The sequence below is a fragment of the Pinus tabuliformis genome, chromosome 5_2 (assembly GCF_031772625.1).
Source record: "Pinus tabuliformis cultivar Carrire ecotype Pingquan chromosome 5_2, CPIR1, whole genome shotgun sequence".
Lineage (NCBI taxonomy): Eukaryota > Viridiplantae > Streptophyta > Pinopsida > Pinales > Pinaceae > Pinus > Pinus tabuliformis.
Window position 1 is genome coordinate 448,632,278 of NC_142306.1, and position 20,709 is coordinate 448,652,986.

The following is a 20,709-nucleotide window of genomic DNA, read 5'->3' on the forward strand; positions in this document are numbered from 1 at the left end:
ACAAGAATAAATTCGGATGAATTGGAAGAGAAGAATACAAGCTTTACAAAGCATCTTAATCTGTATCTAAATGATTGTTCTGCCACGTGGAAGAATCCTCTGACTTGCAATCTTGGTCAGTGATGATGAGGTTGTAGCAGCTGGCGCTTGAATCATTAAAGTTCTCCAACATATAATTTTCCATGGGATCTTGAATATGAGAGCAGCAACAACGACAGGATGAGAAAGGGAGAAATAACTGAAGGGCGACTGAATAGAATGCAGCAGCGATGGTCAACACCTGTGTCCAGGCCAATAAAGCCAACAAACTGGAAGGGATAAGGGGCAGAGGCACGCGGTGGAAGGTGAAGGCCTCACGGGTTTTTCTTGAGAGAGCAGAAGTTGATAAGAGTGTGGTGTCGAAAAGAATAGGAGACAAGACATTCGGCGGCAGAAGGAAAACCAAATCAGGATTGCAGAAGATTTGGACAGAGGGCGCCTTATAAGTTCGATCAGAAGTCGGTCTTAAACGATTTGTCATTAGTCAAGAAGGAGATCAGGGGAGATAAAGAAAGGAATCTTTGTTATTGCAAAAAAAAATTCCTTTGGTTTTGGTACAAGCTTGACTGGCGAGCTTTTCTGCTTCTCGGTTTAAATTGCGGAGGACATGGAAATTTTTTATCTCCCAATTTTGGCTGATCATACTTTGACATTTGCTGATGATTTGCTGTATATGGATGTTTGAGGGCTTTCTCTTGTTGTTCATGAGACTAATGATAATAGCAGAGTCCCCAAATATCCAAGCTTTCTTAATTTCGAGGATTTGAAGCTGGAGTAAGCTTTGATAGAGAGCCAGGGCCTCTGCTCTGTTGTTGGAAAGATTTCCCAGACCCCACTCAAAAGAGATAAGGGGGTCTCCTTTGGGTGTATATATGATTCCCCCTGCTCCCACAACCCCCAGATTAGACTTGGAGGCGCCATCAAAGAAGATGATATGAGTGTTGCTGTTGAAGATCCAGTCAGTGAATTCACCCTGCTTTAATCTGATTTTCCAGTTGAAGTTGTTAGAAGAGCTATTGAAGTTGACTGCTGGAGAGAGGATGCTACACTTGTCTATCAGATTCCTGATGAAGTCTCTCTCTTCGTTATAGAGGCTGGCCATGTCGATTTTCTTGAGATTCTTAGCGGCTATGGTTTCTATTGCCAGACTTTTGGCTTTGCTGCAAAGACGTCTGGTTAAAGTCTCCTGGTCTCTGAAAACCTTGCGGTTTCTTGCAATCCATATTTTCCATAAGAGTGCGTAAGGGAGGGCATCCCAAACCCTCTTGACAATGCTATTTTTCTTTTTTTGCCAGGGATAACTTTTCTTCCAGAAGCTTAAGGCTTCGCCAATGGACTGATGTGAATTCCAGGTGAATGAGTCAAAGGGGGCTATGCCTTTCCAACAAGAGATGGCGAAGGGACATGAAATGAAAAGATGCTGCATGGTCTCTTCAGCTTCATGACAATTCGAGCATCGGGAGGGACCCATGATACCTTTCTTTTGCAGATTTTTTGAGGTGAGAGTCTTCCCTTTTAAAAGGGTCCACATGAAGAATTTAACCTTGGGGATAGCTTCAGCTTTCCAAGTTTCTTTCCAATATGTCCATGGAGAAGTGGGGAGATCCCTGTTGCACAAATAATTGTAACCTGCCTGAATTGAGTAGCTTGAACCCGTAGGATCCCAACGAAAGCCGTCAACACCATTTTTAGATATAGGTGCAATATTATGGAGATGATTATGGAAATTGTTAAAGGAATCTTTGAGATGAACAGGGATGGGAGGGAAGTTCCAACCCTTCCACGCTTGCGTATCTATATCCCAATGAGATATTTGATTTAAATGATATAATCCCTTGCTTTGCAAATAGAGGATGATTGGTTCCATACCTGGGAAGCTGCTGATGGCTTTATTTCCCATTATCTTATCGCTTCCAATGCTGACTTTGTTCCCACCTTTGGGAACCAATGAAACATTTTGAGCCATAAAAGAGATGGCTTTTTTGCAGAGTTTCCAAATACCTGTGCTGCTCCTTACAGGTATTTCACTGGTTAGCAATTGTTGCCTTGGACTGTTAAGGTATTTGACCTCGATGACTCTTTTCCACCAAGCTTGTTGCTCCTCTAACAGTCTCCAAATAAGCTTGCCACCAAAAGCTAAGTTAGTGAACAATGGAGATCTGATTCCAAGCCCGCCTTTTTCCTGGCTATGGATAACTTGTTTCCAACTAACCAGGTTATATTTTTTCTTATCATTTTTTCCACCCTGCCATAAGAAATGTCTAAGAATACTTTCCATTTTGTGATGAAAATAGGTTGGCGCCTGAGCTAAGGAGAACTGATATAAAGGAAGCGAAGACAGGCCTGATTTTAGGAGCACCATTGGGCCAGCTGGGTTGAGCCAGAAGGATCCCTAGTTGTGGACTTCTTTTTCAATTTATCAAGCATTTTGTCCTAGATTTCAGCTCTAGCACGACCCATGCTCACTGGCATACCCAAGTAGCTAAAGTGGTCCCATTTTAACTTGCACAGCACCCCAAAGATGTTGGATAGGTTTTGGAGAGTTTGGGCTAAAGTATTCCAACCGTAAATGCAACTTTCGAGATAGTTTATCATTCGCCCAGAGTATCTCATAAACTTATCTAATAGGATCTTGAACCTTCGGGCAATTATAGCAGATGCTCCTCCTATCAACAGGGTATTGTCAGCAAATTGGGAGTGATTGATGTTTTTAACTCCATCTTCAAATTTGATTCCGGTGATGAGGCCTGCTTGTCTCTTATGATCAAGGACACAGTTGAAAGATTCAGCCATTAAAATGAATAAGTAGGGAGAGAGAGGACAACCTTGCCTCAATCCTCTTGAAGATTGGAAAGCAGGGCCGGGCCTTCCATTGATGAGAGGGGCAATCCAAGGTCTAGAAACACAGGTTCTTATGAGATTAATGAAGGGGGAAGAGAAGCCCATTTTTTGGAGAGTAGCAAAAAGAAAGGAGTGCCAAACTCTGTCAAAGGCGTTTGCCAGGTCTAATTTCAGAACGAAGCCCTTTTCCTTTCTAGAGAGGTTGGAGTGGATGGCTTCCTGAACAAGTAAGATGGGGTCAGATATTTGTCTGTTAGCCATAAAACCGCCTTGATTTTCAGAAATAAGGCTTGGCAAGAGAGGCTTGAGTCGGGAGGCAAGGATTTTTGTGAAAATTTTATATGAAGAGTTGCATAGAGATATAGGTCGGAAGCGGGAAAAGGAAGAGGGGCGGTTCTCTTTGGGAATGAGTACAAGATGGGTTGAGTTTGTGAAGCCTCCCATTTTATTTTTCATTTGTATCCATTTGTAGTACTTGATGAGGTCCTTTTTGATGGTTTCCCAATACTCCCTGTAGAAACAAATTGGGAAACCATCCGGGCCTGGAGCTTTGTCAGGCTGGAGGCTCCAGATAGCTCCCAAGATTTCTTCCTCTTTTATCTCTTCAGTTAGTCTTTCATTGGCTTCTGCTGTTATTTTCTTTGGAAAATGCTATAAAAAGTCAGTGTAATTCTCCTCTTCCCCTTTTTCTGGTTGTGTTGTAATGGGGATGTGTTGTAGCCGCATTTTTAATGGAAGCTTGATCATTGTGTTGGTTACCTACGCTGTCTATAATCTCTGTTATGTCACTCCTGATTTGTCTAATAGTTGCTTGCTTGTGGAAGAAGGATGTATTCCTATCCCCACTTTTCAGCCAAACCTGTCTTGATTTTATGTGCCATTTTTCTTCCTCTTCTCTTCTGATACTGTAAAGTTGATTGTAGAGGTCCTCTTCTTGGTTTTTCCTTGCTTGAATGTATTCTTGGTTTTCCATTGCCTGATGTAAAGTTTCAATTTTAGCTTTCACAGCTAGCTTATTTGCTTTTGGCTCTTTATATTGGGATTTTGCCCAATTCTTGAGAGCGTTCCTGACATTTCTCAATTTGCTTTCCCATATGTAGCTTGGTGAGCCTTCTACATGCTCGCTCCAAGTTTGCTGGACTAGAATTTTGGCATCTGAAATATGATTCCATAAGGGACTGTATTTAAAAGGAATTGGGCCCAGGGGACGATGGGAATCAAGAGATAAGGCAGTGGGATAATGATCTAAAAAAGCGAAGGGGAGAATAGAAGCATGAACAACTGCAAAAGATGAGAGAAAGGACACATTTACCAATATTCGATCCAGTCGTTCCATTATATTGCTTTTTCCAAGCCTGCGGTTGCTCCAAGTAAACTTGCGATTCTTTGGAACAATATCGACCAGATCTGCAAGCTGCATAATATTCTCCAACTGATTTCTGAAGGGCTCAGGAGTGAAGCTACCACCATGCTTTTCATTAGCATGCAAGATAAGATTTAAATCGCCGCCTAGAATTATATTGCTGTTCTCTTCCTCTGCTATGTTGCTGCTGAGAGAGTTCCAGCAAGCTTCCTTGTCTCTATAGTGATTCGGAACGTATACATTGTAAATGATAAGCCGATAGCTGCTCATGTTGTTCTTCAAAGTAATCTTTATCCAATGCTATTCCATTGTCTCTGCTATCTTGTTCCAGTTGTCTTGAAGCAAAAGTGTGGCAATTCCTCCTGAAGCCCCTCTAGATTCGCACACACATCCTTTATAAAACTTATGCTTCTCAATAATTTTATTCATCTCTGCCTGTCCTAGTTTTTTTTCATGAAGTAGAACTATCTCTGGTCTTTCTTGGATTAAGAGATCTTTTAAGACGTTTGTTTTAGTGGGGTGCCCCAATCCCTTACTGTTCCAAGAAAGCATTTTCATCATTTCAATGGAATGCAAGGAGTTGCTCTTCCTCCCAGGTCTTTATTTATTGAATCCTTGTTTATCTGCCCTTGTATATAAGATTCTATAGGGTTTTGAATACCCAATGCTATGTCTTTTTGACCATTTTCGTCTCTTTGTTGTTTGGTAGATTTTCATCTAGGCTTCTTTTGGTTTTCAGGAATGGATCCATGCTCCTTGGAATTGCTTCTAGTGGTTCTGGGGGGGGGGGGGGGATCAGAAGGGAGGGAAGATGAAATGGACAAGGGAAGGGAAGGTTCAGAGGGAGAATGAATCTTTGGAGAAGGGGGATCCTCGGGTTGGGAAAGAATGTGAAAGGGGTTGGAGGAAGGGGAGGAGGAGAGGGGATCAGGCTGGCTAAGAAGGGGAGGAAGGGAGGAGGAGGGGGGTGGAGAAGGGGGAGAGGGATTGGGAGGGGGAATGGGAAGGGGACGAGGGGAAGACCCAGCTTCATGATGAGGGATGGAAATAGGGGCTGTCTTTTTTTTTTCACTGCTTCCCATTGTTCTTCCTATGGAGAACTATCAACATTAATAAGTTTAGAACATCAATTTGCAAAGTGGCCATATTCGTGACATACCTTACACTTGAAGGGAATCTGTTCATAGTCAAGCTGCTGAATGTGTGTCCAGTCATCCACCTTTATCTTGATGGCTTCTGGCAAGCCTTTCCCCAAATCAACTTCAACACAAATGCGAGCACAGGATTGCATGTTGTCTTTAGGTTCGCTCCGGTCAATATATTTCCCTACAACATTCCCTATAGCACGCACTGACTCATCTCCCCAACAATGCAGGGGGAGGTGAGGAAGGCGGACCCAAACAGGCACAGCACTAGGGATATCCAGCTCCGGATCAAAATCTGGAGTCCACTTGTTGAGGTACAGACCTCTGGAATCCATAAAATAAGGCCCATTTCGAAAAATCAAATCCTTGTCTTCCTTGGTTTCAAAGTGGAATGTAAAATATCCTTTTCCACAAAATCTGATAGAGATTTTCCCTTGAGTTTTGTCTGACCAGTTCCTTTCCACCCACCTCTGAACTGTTTTAGGTGAGGGCCAGAGGCCTGTAAACTGCCCAATAAGGCCTCTTTCAGCTAAGGCAAGCGCAACCATACGGGGCAAGGTTGGAGGCAGAGAGACTTCCTGCAACCCATCCAGTTTTTTAACAAACTTCGAAACTGAGGGACGATTTCGCTGAGGCGGAAGAGAGCGAACCAGGTCGGAGAATGCTTGCTGGAAGGCCTCCTCCGATGGCGCCTCTGGAGGGGCCATAACGGCCCAAGAGCGGACTCAAAATCGCAGGCAGTCAAAATGGCAGCCAGGAGCAAGGATGGACGCCCAGCAGCAGGGGCTTGTTGAGAACCGCAGGGCCGAAGGAAGCAGGTCGCGGGGGCTTCGGAAGCCCAGCAGTAGGGGCTGCCAAGCGGGGGCCTACAGAGAACGCAGTGCCGAAGGGGAGCAAGGCGCGGGAGCTCCAAAACGCGCACGCTCGTCTATCCATAAAATCCACATATAAACCAATACATTTATACATAATATATCAAGGAGAGAACCTCTTATTAATGAATGCAAAATCCAACCTAAGATGAGACTACCACTTTCCACCTGACCATAGAATGGCTAAGCCAATTCTCTCTTCAACCATTCACCCTCGTGCCATATTCCAAGCATGAATGTGGGACTCAAACCAAAAGAACCAACCAGGGTATCCCCGAGGCTAAACCACCTCACCCTCATCAATAGAAACCAAACTTTACCCTTATCCATCTCGGATCACTAGGTCAAATAATAAACATGTAATAACAAGCTTTACCATGATCTCCACCAGATCACTAGGCCAAACAAGCATAGATGCCACCGAATTTCTCCACCTACACTATGATGAATTTTCCTGTCTCCTAGTCTCTCAGGCATAACTGCGATCGACATTGGATCACTAGGCCCTAAACTGAGATCCACTCTCCAGGATTTACCGCATATCCCATCTCGGGATTACTAGGCTTGATGGAGAGCACCCACCTCTAGGCTTTACCATATTGCCCGCCATTCACCGGTCAAGGATTCCTAGGCCCACTGAGGCAACAAAAAATCTGGCTTTACCGCAACCCACAGTCTGGTTTAGGGGTTAATAGGCCATGTGTTCTATCATTCAAAGATCCACCTAAATCAACTTTGAATCCATTTGGAAATCTAGCTCAACCAAAACATGAGAACCCCATCACACCATGACTATCCGGAAATGACAAAGTTAGGCTTAAAACACTGTCACACTTGGCAAAACCCATGCCATAACAACGAAAGAACCACATGCAATACCACACATGCCAAATCTAGCAAGGAAAACACACATGCAAATCGATACCTGCAAAGAATCCTGCTATAACTGCTTGATCTTGTTCTTCCTTGCTTGCTCCTTCCTTCCTCTTGCCTTCTTTGCCTTTCTTGATCCAATGCCAAAGTGCTCCAAGAAAACTCTAAGTGTCCAAGAGTGAGAGCGAGGGAGAGAATAATGAGAGAGCTCCAAAACTGAATTGAAAAAATGTTACAAATTGATCCTCAGAAGCCTTTTTATCAATTAGGCCTCTATTTTCTTCATTTTCCATTATTTTCCTTCAATTTCCTTCTCACATGCAGCTTGTGACCTTTCACTTTCATTTTCTCCTAATTTCCATTATTTTCATAAATAAATGTGCAAAAAATGCCATTTTGCCTGTCCAAAGCCTTCGCCATTGCCTTTGCCAATTTTCTTAGCCAATAAACCAAAAGAACACTCACACTAGATGTCTTGTCCAACATTCAACTTGGAATAGCTTGAAATAAGTGTCTCATATGATTATTATTTTGCCTTTATTAAACTTTTATTACATGACATGTTTTATTAAATAAAATTTTAAAAAAGCTAATTAACCCGAAACCTAAAAAAGGGTAAAATTACTTATATTTCTGCTTAGTAAAATGGATTTTTTTTCACTGATGTGAATGTGATTTAACCCAACAAAAACACACAACTTTTTGTGAACCATAATTATTTTATTAAGTTTATCTTATGAAATTTATTTATCATAAAAATAGCACTTAATAATTCTTTTAATACTATTGTATCCACCTTGACCGATGTGATTTAACCCAACAATAAGAAAGTTATTTATCATAAAAATAGCACTTAATAATTCTTTTAATACTATTGTATCCACCTTGACCGATGTGATTTAACCCAACAGAAAGTCAAAACTTTTTGTGAACCGTAATTATTTTATTAAGTTTATCTTATGAAATTTATTTATCATAAAAATAGCACTTAATAATTCTTTTAATGCTATTGTATCCCTATGCCCTGTGCTAATTTATTTTACATATTTATTTTTTAATAGGTCAAAGTAATATCGCTTAGATGGTGCGTAGTAGAAGTTTAACTGGCTTAGAATCATTTGCCCAAATCTAGAAAGAGCCCATCAAATTGTGAAAACGGGAGCGAAGATCAACTTCAGGCAGGCCAACCCGTCAGTTGAGTACCATCACCACCTCCTTCTTCGGTTTACCTGCAATTATCTTATCTCCGAAACAGGTTGGTCATGAGCAGCCTTGTTTCATTTCATCTATGATAATTTTATGTACCTTTGTTTCAGTTTTTTTATAGCTATATAGAAAGCTTATCTTTCATAGACTGTTCTCATACGTGCCTGCTAGGGTTTTAACATCTGGGTTTTCTATACATCTATGGCTTCAATGTTGGGAGGTTCTATGTACCTGCGTTTTTGACATATCGGATTTTTATAGAGATTTATGCATCTTAATTGGCAGCTAGGGTTCCAAGTTGCTTTTTTTTCTTTCTAAAAAAGGCTCTTTTCGGGTTAGTTGGACAACTGGGTATTTAATATGTGTTCTTTCAGAAGATTTGGGATATTGTTTGCTTAGCAGGGTTTTAATGCCATCGTTTTCATTTCTGGGATTTAAATATCACGCGTTTTGCATGATCTGAGATTCTTTGATGCATTTGCATCTCAGTTGGCAGAAAAGGCCTCGTTTTTTAGGTCTGTATGAGCTTTTCTCTGGCTTGTTTGGCAACTAGGGTTTGCATATGGAGATTTTTTCAGCATCCGGAGTTTGTGGTTTTCACGAGGTCTCAAATTTTCATTTGATTTTATTTCTGGGCTTTCAATATCCTCACTTTTAACATCATCTCGGACTCTCGATTGCATTAACTGTGACAGCTGGGGGTCAGATTTATATGTTCTTTTCTGAAAATTTTAGCGAGTTTGCTTGAGTTTTGACATTTATGCTATCAGATTAATAAGAGATTTCATGTTTAGCAGGGCTTTAAGATCCGGTAATTTATATGTGGTATTTTGATATATAAGATTCTAACATTTCGTTTATATTTTCGGTGTCTGGACTTTTGACATTTTTGTTTGTTTAGAGTTTGTTGCTTTCTGAAGCACTAAGATGTTGTCTTTTAGTTCAAAATAGATGGGAACACTGATAAAATTCGTTTTGTTTGTTTTCCTAGATATCTGAAAACATGGTTGGATCAAAGCAACCCCAGTTAAAAGTCCCAAATGTCGCAGACAATCCAGATGGATGGGGACCTCAGGACGACCATGTTATGCTAGAAAATCAACTGCAGAATGTGCCCTATGCCCCTTTCTCCAAAAATGAGAGGCTTGGAAGGGTGGCAGATTGGACCCGAAACTATAATGTTCGGCCCAGTGCGAGAAGTGGGCAAGAAAGTAATGTCTTCGACTTTATTTTTGACGAGGCAGATGAGGAATCATTTCGTTTGGTGGATGGGAAACCCCCTCCAAAGCCCAGGTTTGGCCCCAGGTGGAGGTTCCAACAACAGAGGCAGCTCCCCCAGAGAAAGGACGAAGAAGTTGAGGCCAAAAAGCGGGAGGCTGAGAAGGAGCGTCAGCGCCGGGATCGGTTTTACAATCAAAACAGGAACAATATGCAACGTAGGGAAGCTGCTGTGCTCAAGAGTTCTGTAGATATTCAGCCTGAATGGACCATGCTTGATCAGATTCCATTCACTACATTTTCCAAATTGAGTTACAGTGTTGGTGAACCGGAGGATATAGTGATGTGTGGTGCTCTTGAATATTATGACAGGGCATATGATCGAGTCGCGCCGAAGAATGACAAGCGCCTAGAGCGTTTCAAGAACAGAAACTTCTTCAAGGTAACCACTACTGATGATCCTGTTATCAGGCGACTTGCAAGTGAGGACAAGGCTACTGTGTTTGCCACAGATACAATCCTGGCTACATTGATGTGCTCTCCACGGTCAGTCTATTCATGGGACATAGTAGTGCAGAAGGTAGGCAACAAGCTATTCTTTGACAAGAGAGATGGGTCTCAGTTGGATTTGTTGTCTGTAAATGAGACATCCCAGGAGCCTTTGCCTGAAGCAAAGGAAGATATCAACTCTGCACATTCTCTAAGTGTTGAGGCAGCATATATCAACCAGAACTTCTCACAGCAGGTCCTGATTAGAGATGGCAATAAGGTGGAGTTTGAAGAGCCCAATCCATTTGCCTCTGAGGGAGAGGAGGTAGCATCTGTTGCGTATCGGTACAGGCGCTGGAAATTGGATGAGGATGTAGCACTGGTCGCAAGATGTGAAGTCCACAGTGTTTTGGATTTAAGGGGGCAAACACAATTCCTCACTTTGAATGCTTTGAATGAATTTGATCCAAAGTATTCTGGAGTTGATTGGCGCCAGAAACTAGAAACTCAACGAGGTGCTGTTTTGGCAACTGAGCTCAAGAACAATGCAAACAAGCTTGCAAAATGGACAGCGCAAGCTCTTCTGGCAAGTGCAGACGTTATGAAGTTGGGTTATGTGTCACGAGTTCACCCTCGTGATCACTTCAATCATGTTATTTTGAGTGTTCAAGGATACAAGCCCAAGGAATTCGCTATGCAGATTAATTTGAACACTTCTAATATGTGGGGTATTGTGAAATCAATTGTTGATCTCTTTCTGAAACTGAATGAAGGAAAATATGTACTCGTTAAAGATCCTTCCAAGCCTCAGGTGAGAGTATATGAGGTTCCTACCGATGCATTTGAGAATGATTATGTGGAGGAACCTCTTCCTGAGGAAGAGCAGGTACCCCCTCCAGCAGAGGAAGAAACTGCTGCTAAGCCAGATGAAGAGAAGGATGTTAACGCAGACGTGTAGTCCGCCGGGCAGGGTGGTTTTATTTTTAAGATATTCTTGAGGTTTGTTTTTGCAATACATGTCTTTAGGGGTAGAAATGTTCAGAGTAGTAATTGATAGGATGCTTACGTGATCTCTTAGTGAGTACTTATCTTCGTTGAATGTACAAAAAACATTTAGCATATTATATGTTGTTTTCCTGGCAAAGTTAATGCCGGCCACTTTTTTGAATGCATGTTGACTGGGCTATGGTTTTCTCATATAGACAGACCAAGTTTGAGGGATACTTTTTGTTTAAGCCAACAGCATAGTACTTTTTTCTGAGACTGCTTCTTGCTACAAGATTTATCACTAGATTTTCTATGTGGCATGCCTTTGAAAAATCACCGGTACTAATTCTAATTTATTTCCTTCACTGGACCTTGGCCACTTACTGGGTTTCTCTATGCGACAGTTGTTTGTAATACTTTCAATTCATGCCCTTCACATAGTGACATTGGCTAGCTTGTTTGTGTTGTGGTCCCTCTCATCGCGTACTTTTTGGAATTGGTTTCTTTTCATCCATCGCTGTGTCAGATTTGTGAAAATCTTATATCCAGACTCTGACATGTCCGTTTACAGCATCCAGCAACAATTTTTGATCTTGCAGTAGTAAGCTTTGGTGTTAACCCAGAGCAAGCCCTATCTGCAATTATGGGACCTTCAATTGAGGTACTTGTCGTATTCTTATTAGTCTATGTAGTTCTTGCTTTGAAGTCTTACGTGGTTTGGATAAGTTGTTATTCAATATTGTAAACTTTTTAGCGATTTTAATAATTGACTCACTGGGAGTTGGAATTAATAACTTAGCAACAGATGCTTCTGGGATTAGTTTTTGTGTTAATTATATGTTGATTAGATAATTCATGATTGTACTGTGCTTCATGATCCATACTGTCGATTGTCCTTATTGTGCCAGAATATAAAGCAAAATACAAATTGAAGCACTAAAAACCTTGTCTTTTTCTCCAAAAATAAAATCTCAATACCTGAGTCTCCATCAATAAAATTTCAATGACATTAGTCGCCGATATTAGAATCTCAGAATTGAATTGTAGCGTTGCAAAATACAAATCATATATTCGCAAAGAATTAACCTCATTTACACAAGCCAATAATGGTAATAGTAACATGTAGAACAAATCTACGATATGAATCACAATATCCATTAACCTGTCAACGTAATTGGAGCACTACTGATAACAAACCTGAAATTTAAATATAATATAAGCTCAGAATATAAAGCACTACAAAATAACATCTTTACTCTGTAAAATTAAAACCCCAGAATGTAATTGTAGCATTGCTTTACAATTACAAGATAACAAACCTTAAATATAATCGCAGAATATAAAGCATTACAAAATAACATCTTTACTCAATAATAAATTAATAACATCTTTACTCTCTAATAATAAAAATCTCTGAATGCTGTAATTGTAGCATTACAGAATAAGAATCTTGTAGCTTTACAGAATAAGAATCATAGTTGCAATGCATTTAAGTGCATAAATATAAGTCAATAATTGAGGATGTAATTGTATTATTACAGAATAACAATCATATGATATTCAATCGCATCAATAAGATATAGTCAAGTAAACTCCTAATTCAATGTTATTCACAAACACGTAAGTTCAGAATATCAGAATGTGTGTATATACATATACGAATTCGCAAAATCTCGCTGATATCAAATTGATATAGAATTTTTTTAAAGTAACTTGGCTTGCATGAATGATTAAACTAAACTAGCTTAACAATTAAATCAAGCATAGAAGATTTAAATTAAATCAAGCATAGAAGATTTAAATGAAGTTGCAATTAAAAAATGAAAAGTAGAAAAGTAGAAGAATGATTAAACTAAACTAGCCTACAATTAAATCAAGCATAGAAGATTTAAAAAGTAGAAGAATGATTAAACTAAACTAGCCTAACAATTAAATCAAGCATAGAAGATTGAAATGAAATTGCAATTAAAAAATGAAAAGTAGAAAAGTAGAAATGAAATTGCAATTAAAAAATGAAAAGTAGAAAATTGATAAGAGAAAACAAAACAAATGAAAAGTAGAAAAGTAGAAATGAAATTGCAATTAAAAAATGAAAAGTAGAAAATTGATAAGAGAAAACAAAACAAATGAAAAGTAGAAAAGTAGAAATGAAATTGCAATTAAAAAATGAAAAGTAGAAAATTGATAAGAGAAAACAAAACAAGTAGAAATGAAATTGCAATTAAAAAATGAAAAGTAGAAAATTGATAAGAGAAAACAAAACAATCAATTGATAATGGAATTCGTCTAATGTGGACCAGGTTTCCAGTCTTGCTTCGAAGAAAGTGACCTTTTTATTAATTCAGATGCTAAGCTTCAAAATACTTTATACATTACAAAATCTTCCCAAAGCCTGCTACAAAGTGAGTTCTCTACTCCTAGGTAGTGTCTTCCAAAATACCACTAAAAACCTCCTTCGTTGCTACAAATTTGAGCTTCAAAACACAACCGAGCTTAAGAGCTATTGGCTCTATAAAAACTACATAATCCAAGGCTTATAGCACAATGGCAAAACTTGTAATATATACGGTTTTTGGGGGTTTGCATCCCAAGTGTTGAATTCGGGAAGGTTTTGGCCCGATTCATTGCAATACATATAATATTCATATAATATTAGAACCTTGTTGAGATGTGAGACTCATTCTACAGCCCAGTTTGAAGGCAATGTGTAAATATGTTCCTTCTCAACTTGGAGTTGTCACGGTTCCCTCTTAAAATAAAAATGAAATATTCTTTAAATAAAAAATAAATGTCTTTTTATAATAAAAAAGAAAAAAGAATGTGTTATGCATGTTTAATTAATTATCCATATGACTTGATATAATTTCAAGTAAAGTAATTAAAAAAAAAAAAAACATGGTGAGTAAAGATTTTTAAATTTTGTACTTTTCAAAAATATATGGAGGATTGATCATGAAGATATGTTAACTAATTTATGTGGATATCAATTTCATATATATCTATATATACAAAAAAATGTTAAAATAAAATATTTTAATGTTACATATAATAAAATATCCCATGTGGGATATGAATGAAATATTATAATATGAATTAATATTGACTTATTTTAAGTGGTTTCAATGTTTTATAGTACATGATTTTATTTGTCAAATTCTAACAAATAATTTTTTGGACTTACAAGTTTAAGTTATGTAATCTCCATAGCATTCAAAAATACCATTTAAATAATGAAAAATTACACATTATTTTTTGAACTCTAAAATAAATTTGCATTTTAAAAAATTTGGTCCCTCTTCGTTCATGTGAGATTCATGCTTAAGATGGATCTATGATGGTTATAACCAAAACCCACATATTATATCAACCATATTGAATACATAACAATGCTCCCAATCAATGTTGACCCAGGTGATGACGCTATTAAACATTGTTACAACCAATCACATCCAAACTTTATATCAAACAATTTGTTGTTACACATATAAATGCACTCTAATCATAATCTAATGCAGTAACACCATTGGAGATTCATGCTTAAGATGGATCTATGATGGTTATAACCAAAACCCACATATTATAACAACCATATTGAATACATAACAATGCTCTCAATCAATGTTGACCCAAGTGATGACGTTATTAAACATTGTTATAACCAATCACATCCAAAATTTATATCAAACAGTTTGTTGTTACACCTATAAATGCACTCTAATCATAATCTAATGCGGTAACACCATTGGTTAATTTGTTTGTAGATCAGCGCAAATGGACCACTATGTTTACAACACCGATATCACTATCTTGATACTATTAAAATTGTATTGCGATGGTTGGTTAGTTTGTTTGTGTTGGTTTTAGATAGGATGTTGTGTAACTATAAGGGGAGGTTGCAGGGTCAAACCCGCGACCTTTCCCCCTTTTAGCCTTAGGTTATAATGAAACCTTCAAATAATATTTATGGCATGTTGTTGTGTAAATATAAGGGGAGGTTGCAGGGTCAAACCCGCGACCTTTCCCCTTTTTAGCCTTAGGTTATAATGAAACCTTAAAATAATATTTATGGCATTACTTTTAACAAACGCAATGTGTGGCCCATTGGTTGGGTGTTGGATTGTCTCCACATAGGTCAAAGTTCAAATCACGATAGGTTTGTTCAATTGTCCATTGAATTTGCTTTTGCTGTCAAACTTTCTTGGCCATTCTTGAGGTGCCATGTGGTGACCTTCCATTGGTCTTCCTCATGCCACATGTTGATTTGCCATGTCATGCCACATCAATATGCCAACTTGGTGCCATGTGTCAACTCCATGCTGTGCCATGTGTTGAGCCCAAATGTTGCCATGTCACCCTATCCATATTGCCATGTGTTACGTTTAGATGTTGCCAAATGTATTGGCAAGTTTGATTTTTTATTTGTTGGTCAAAATTTTCAAACTGCCATAAATTTTGCATACGGACCCTGTTTGATGTGATTCAAATTGCGTTGGAATTGTCTCGTTGAGCTCTTGGACATGACACTGTTTCCCTTAAATTTTGGGAAATTTGAATTTTATTCTTTTTTGAATCCTCCGGATCATATATATTGAGTTGAGTGTTATAACACTATTGTGCTTGACATCCTAGTGCCTTGATTATTGTGCTTACAATTGTACAACGAGCACTAAGCATGACGAAGAGGCACCTTAAATGCATGTTTGTGGTATATAGTATTGTATACAAGAAGCCTACATTTCAAGCACATTTCAGGGGTTGGTTGGTTATTATTTTCCACCATCTCACTGCCTTGAGAAAGCTAAAGGAGTCTTCTTCCTTGAGCTCTAATAAAGGACAAATAGGTAGGTGTTAAAAGTGCAATAGACCGATAACATAATCTAATAAACTTATAGCACAAATTTTAGCTGCTTAACAACCTCACACGTAGTTACAAGAGTATTATGACAAAAGTTCTAGGTTTTACCATTCTTATCCATTTGCCAAATTCATTGCAACGATTTTCCCATTGCCAAAATTGTTGTTGGGACAATGATGCCACTTTAAAAATCTTACTATCCATTTCAGAGTTTCTTGATGCTTTCATGTTGTGCAAAGTGCTCAGGCCTTGCAAGTTGATATGTCCCATTCAAACCATTAAGCAAGGCTCGTATTGTTTAAACATCAATCATATGACTTGTAGATTGCATATGCTCATAAAATTTGAAAGTTAGATATTCCTTTTGTCTTTCCAAGAGGATTAGGTGTGTTGTAGTTGTTGGCTTTATTTGGTTTTGTACCATATCAACCATTTTCTAGAAAGAGTACAGAAGTTAATGTCCATTTTCTTGCTTTTGCACAAACACATAAAAGAACATCCTCATTGGGCTTCCATCCTTTCTTAATCATATAACATATGCCTTTGATGCAAACTCAAGTTGGTGATACTATAGAAATGCAGATGTACTCACTAAGAGGCTATAGGTCACCATCGTCTCACTGCGATTGACCAACTTCAATTTTTATCACGTTTGATGTACTTATCTCCATTTCCTTGCTCTTTCACAATAAAATGTTAGTGTTTTGTATGCAGCGATATCAAGTCTCAAGCCATCCTGTGTTTCCAGTAGTTTCAACACGTGGAGAGCGTAACCAGATTCCCCCATCCTTGAGAGTGCCAATTTTTTTTATAAGCAATGTCTATGTATGTTTTGATGGCTTAATAATCTTCTTCATGCTTTCAAAGACAATTTAATGCATCATCAATAACTCCATAAGAAAAGAAGAAACAAGGGAATTGTAAGCATGCCAAGTGGGTCGCAGATCTGAATCTAATATCTCTGTGTACACCTCCAAAGTGCTGAAGACCTTGATGGCTCTGCTAACACTAATATGATCATTTATGATAATCTTGCTTAATCTCCTTGAATTGCAAGGAGTTATAGTTGCCTTCATTTTCAACACAAGCACACTTATCTCCATGCACCAAAAGCTCATTCAAACTCACATTTCTTTCATTTGATTAACTACATGAAGAGGCGATTCAACCTCTTAGACAACAACATTTTTCTTTGTACATTATTTTCTCATGTTGTAAATAATAATTGTTGGAAATAGTGAAGGGGGGGGGGTGAATCAATATTTTACTTCAATTGATTAATTTTAACTTCACGGAGCATTGATTATCATTAGCATTAAATTAAAATATAAGTTAGCATGACATCACATGGACATATAACAACACCATTCAAAAATGCACAACATCCAAGGCAATAGACACGAGATTTTTAGGTGGAAACCCTTATGGGAGAAAAACCATTGAACACTTCTTAATATAGGTCTTTGAAGATTACATCAATGGAAAGCTCTAAATTCCATGCTTTTCCAGCGACGAGTGGAAAGAGGCTCCAACCCTCTGATTTATTAGCGCCAATTGAGAGGACACTCCAACGCCCTGATTTAGCAACTCCAACTAGAAGGATGCTATAATGCCCTAGTTTACAATCTCTAACTAGAAGGACCCTCCAATGCCCTTGCATACCAGCTCCAAGTAGAAGGACGCTCCAATGCCCTGGCTTTATCAGCTCTACTAAAAAGATGCTCCAAGACCTTGCATAGGTTCTAACCTGCCCTTCCACCACCCTGTTTCTCTGAAGTGTTTTTAGGCTCCGACCTGAAGGAGACTCCAATCTTTTTCTTGCACCACCTTGTGACCTTGCTCAAGAAGCCACCACTTGCCCTGAAGTACTTGACCTACAATTCACCACAATGGACCATGTTTCACAATTTTAACGCTGGATCCACCTGTGCTCAATACCAAAAATAAGTTGCAATACAATTTCTGCTCAATCAAATAAGGTTCAGCTCAATATGTACATCAATAGTAAACCCTATATTTAGTTAGCCTTTTATCAAGTTACATCAATCTGTCATCAAACATCGAGCCATATAAACGCTGACATAATCCTGGTTCAACAAGCAAGATACAAGTGCTCATAAGAGAAATTTTGAGGTAAAAAATAGGCTTCAAAACAAAACAAATCAACTTTATAAGAACGAATATGATTCAATATGATGATGTCAACCATGAGGGATGATTCACCATTTTTTCAACTCATATTTTCAAGTTATCTCATAAGGAATTGCTACACGGTTTCCACCGTCTTTTGCTTGCCCTTTCCAGCAAATCTCTTTGGCTTCAACTCTGGATGCAACTTCCAACAATGTTCATCATCACGACCTTCCTTCTTTCAATGTATGCAAGATGTATTTTCTCCTTCTTTCTTGGTTGTAGTTTCCTTCTTGTCCTTTCCCTTGCCTTTTCCTTTGAACTTGCCATTACAAGGTTTGAAATATGATTTCTTGGGTTGATCTTATTTGTCATTTTTGCACCTGCTTTCAAGGTGAATGACCTTTCTACTGACCTCATCAATAGCAGTAGGTTCAAATAACAATAAAGAATGCGTGATGTAGCTATGTAAAGCACCAATATACTTTGTTATAGTTTTTGGTGAATCAAGTGAAATGCCCAAATTTAAAGCTTGTTTTCTAAACTCTTCTGTGAAGCTTTGTACATTTTGACCCTTTCCTTGTCTCAAATATTTCCATTCCATTAAAGCCTTTTGTCAATAACCCAAAGGATAGAATTATTTTTTAATGCAAAAACAAAATTGGACCAAGAAGAAATGAGATCACCTAAGATTTTGCTACCTTTCTACAACTTTCTCTCCCACAAGACTAGAGTGGTGCCACTCAATCGAAGAGACACTAATTGGATCTTGGCCTCATCTCATTGATCTACTAAATCCGGCAATAGAACTTGATCTGTCTAATCCAATTATTTAACTTCTCTGCATTACATTCTCCATTAGATGTGGGCAAATCAAACTTTACATCTAACTTTAAAAATGGTTTTTTAGATGCATTTCTATTATGTTTGTTAGGTTGATGAGAAGAGGAAGAATAAGAACTATCACTGGAAGATGGAGAGGGAGAGGATTATTTTCCTCCACCTCCATGGTTTACCGAGGCATGGTCATCAAGTTATTTATTCTCAGGCTTTATTGTCTTCTCATATTATGCAAATAATTTGTCCACTTTCTCTACCATGGTGAATAAGATCTTGTGATAATTTCGCTCTTCCTCCATTCAAGCTTCCTCATATGCCATTTTTCATCTTCGTGTTGCACGCCTCGCTTTGGGATCAAAGGTTTGAGTTTTACTTCACCTTTTTGGATCTTATTCCTGGTTAGCATTCACTCATGTAACTCGCATCAAGAAGACCTGCTCTGATACCAAACTTGATCCAAATCTTTTTCTTCAACGATGCATTAAAAATTGCATTTAAAAGAGCATGTATCTAAGTGAGACATACACATAAAAGAAATGGAAACCAAAAGAAACCATGAGATCAAAAGGCACACAAACAAGTTGATAACGAAGTTCACCCAATATGGGCTACCTCTCTGGGCCCTGCTCAATGTGGGGAAGCCTCTTTCATTAATTGGTAGCGAAATCAAATTACATGTAAATTCAAATTAAAACCTTATACCTCCACTTGCAGGGATGACCTGAAAATGTAGACTTTCGCTGAAGAAATAGATCACACAGATGGATTCCCGGCGAAAAATCATGAAAAATGGCTATAAAGTTAGCCATGTTCTATGTAGGTGACCTTTGTAGCTCTATGGAATATTTAGATTCCCTGCAAGATCCCCCTACAGGAATATTCTAAGAATATTCTTAGAATATATTGGGAATATTCTCCTCTCAGTAGTTTCATATGCTAGGTTTTGTGCAGTGTAGTTTCGTCAGTCTATGCCCTCTTATGTCCATGGAATAACTTAGATTATAAAGGTGTTGGCTGGTGGAGTTTACAACGCCGAGCCGTTGGCCCAACAACTGGCGGTCTATTGTGAAACACAAGTGGGCAGGGAGGTCAGGGGTTTATCCTCTATGACCTCACCCGCTGTTGGTTTTTATTGTGATATTGTATATATATAATGAATACGGTCAAACCCTCTAGCCAAACTGTTATCGCCAGCCAAACCATCACATGCAATTGTGACATATGTTAACCACCATGCTAGTTCGGTCGGCAGGGTTTGACCGCCCGTTGGTCGACAACCAAATTATTTTAATTTTAATTTATTGTAGTCCATACCAATGTTTTTCTCCCATCGAGTTTTTTTGGGTCACCGGGAAAATTAACCAGGCAACAAATTATCTGTCGTCGTCGCTAAAAAGGTCCAAATTGTCACCTCCTTAAGAAAATTTGGTGATGCTAACCGGGCACCACATGGCATGCTTTGATTGGTCCGTACGACTAATTAGGTTGCTAATGTCACCTACCACATGTCGCCACTTGATTGTATTTCCTCTGTCCATACGACCATGTCACCCTGCCGATGTCAATATCTGCACGAATGATGTTAGCATCCATACTAATGACATCAACATGCCAAGTGTCCTTATGGGTCCTTCTTGCAAAAAATTTAGTTCTTTCCAAAAAAATTTAGCGGCCTATAAATCCTTCATACGATGTCAGATTGAGGTGTCGTTTGAGCCATTGGATTCAGAACGACGAGCTCTCCGATTTGAGATTAGTTACGCTATGTTTCAAAGACTTTGAATTTTTTTCCTTTTAGGATCCTCTTGGATCATCACCCAATCCACAAAATTTTTGGATAAATCACTCTCA

At 38.5% G+C, this 20,709-nt stretch overlaps 2 protein-coding genes and 1 pseudogene across 4 annotated transcripts; 1 reads left to right on the top strand and 2 right to left on the bottom strand.

Annotated features, from left to right (window-relative positions):
* Positions 1 to 3,541: 3,541 nt before the first annotated feature.
* Positions 3,542 to 4,513, bottom strand: LOC149159602 (uncharacterized). Its single transcript, XM_089434353.1, has one exon. It carries the CDS (start codon positions 4,511 to 4,513, stop codon positions 3,542 to 3,544), a length of 972 nt encoding a protein of 323 aa, XP_089290479.1.
* An 856-nt stretch (positions 4,514 to 5,369) lies between these two features.
* Positions 5,370 to 6,095, bottom strand: LOC149159603 (uncharacterized). The gene has a single exon (XM_089434354.1). It carries the CDS (start codon positions 6,093 to 6,095, stop codon positions 5,370 to 5,372), a length of 726 nt encoding a protein of 241 aa, XP_089290480.1.
* A 2,094-nt stretch (positions 6,096 to 8,189) lies between these two features.
* LOC149159604 (eukaryotic translation initiation factor 3 subunit D pseudogene) lies at positions 8,190 to 11,269 on the top strand (annotated as a pseudogene). Of its 2 annotated transcripts, none has more exons than XR_016261752.1 (2): positions 8,190 to 8,327; positions 9,331 to 11,269. The product of XR_016261752.1 is annotated as a eukaryotic translation initiation factor 3 subunit D pseudogene, transcript variant X2 (transcript). The 2 variants fall into 2 exon arrangements; XR_016261751.1 differs by having other exon boundaries at positions 8,194 to 8,388.
* The last annotated feature ends 9,440 nt before the right edge of the window (positions 11,270 to 20,709 follow it).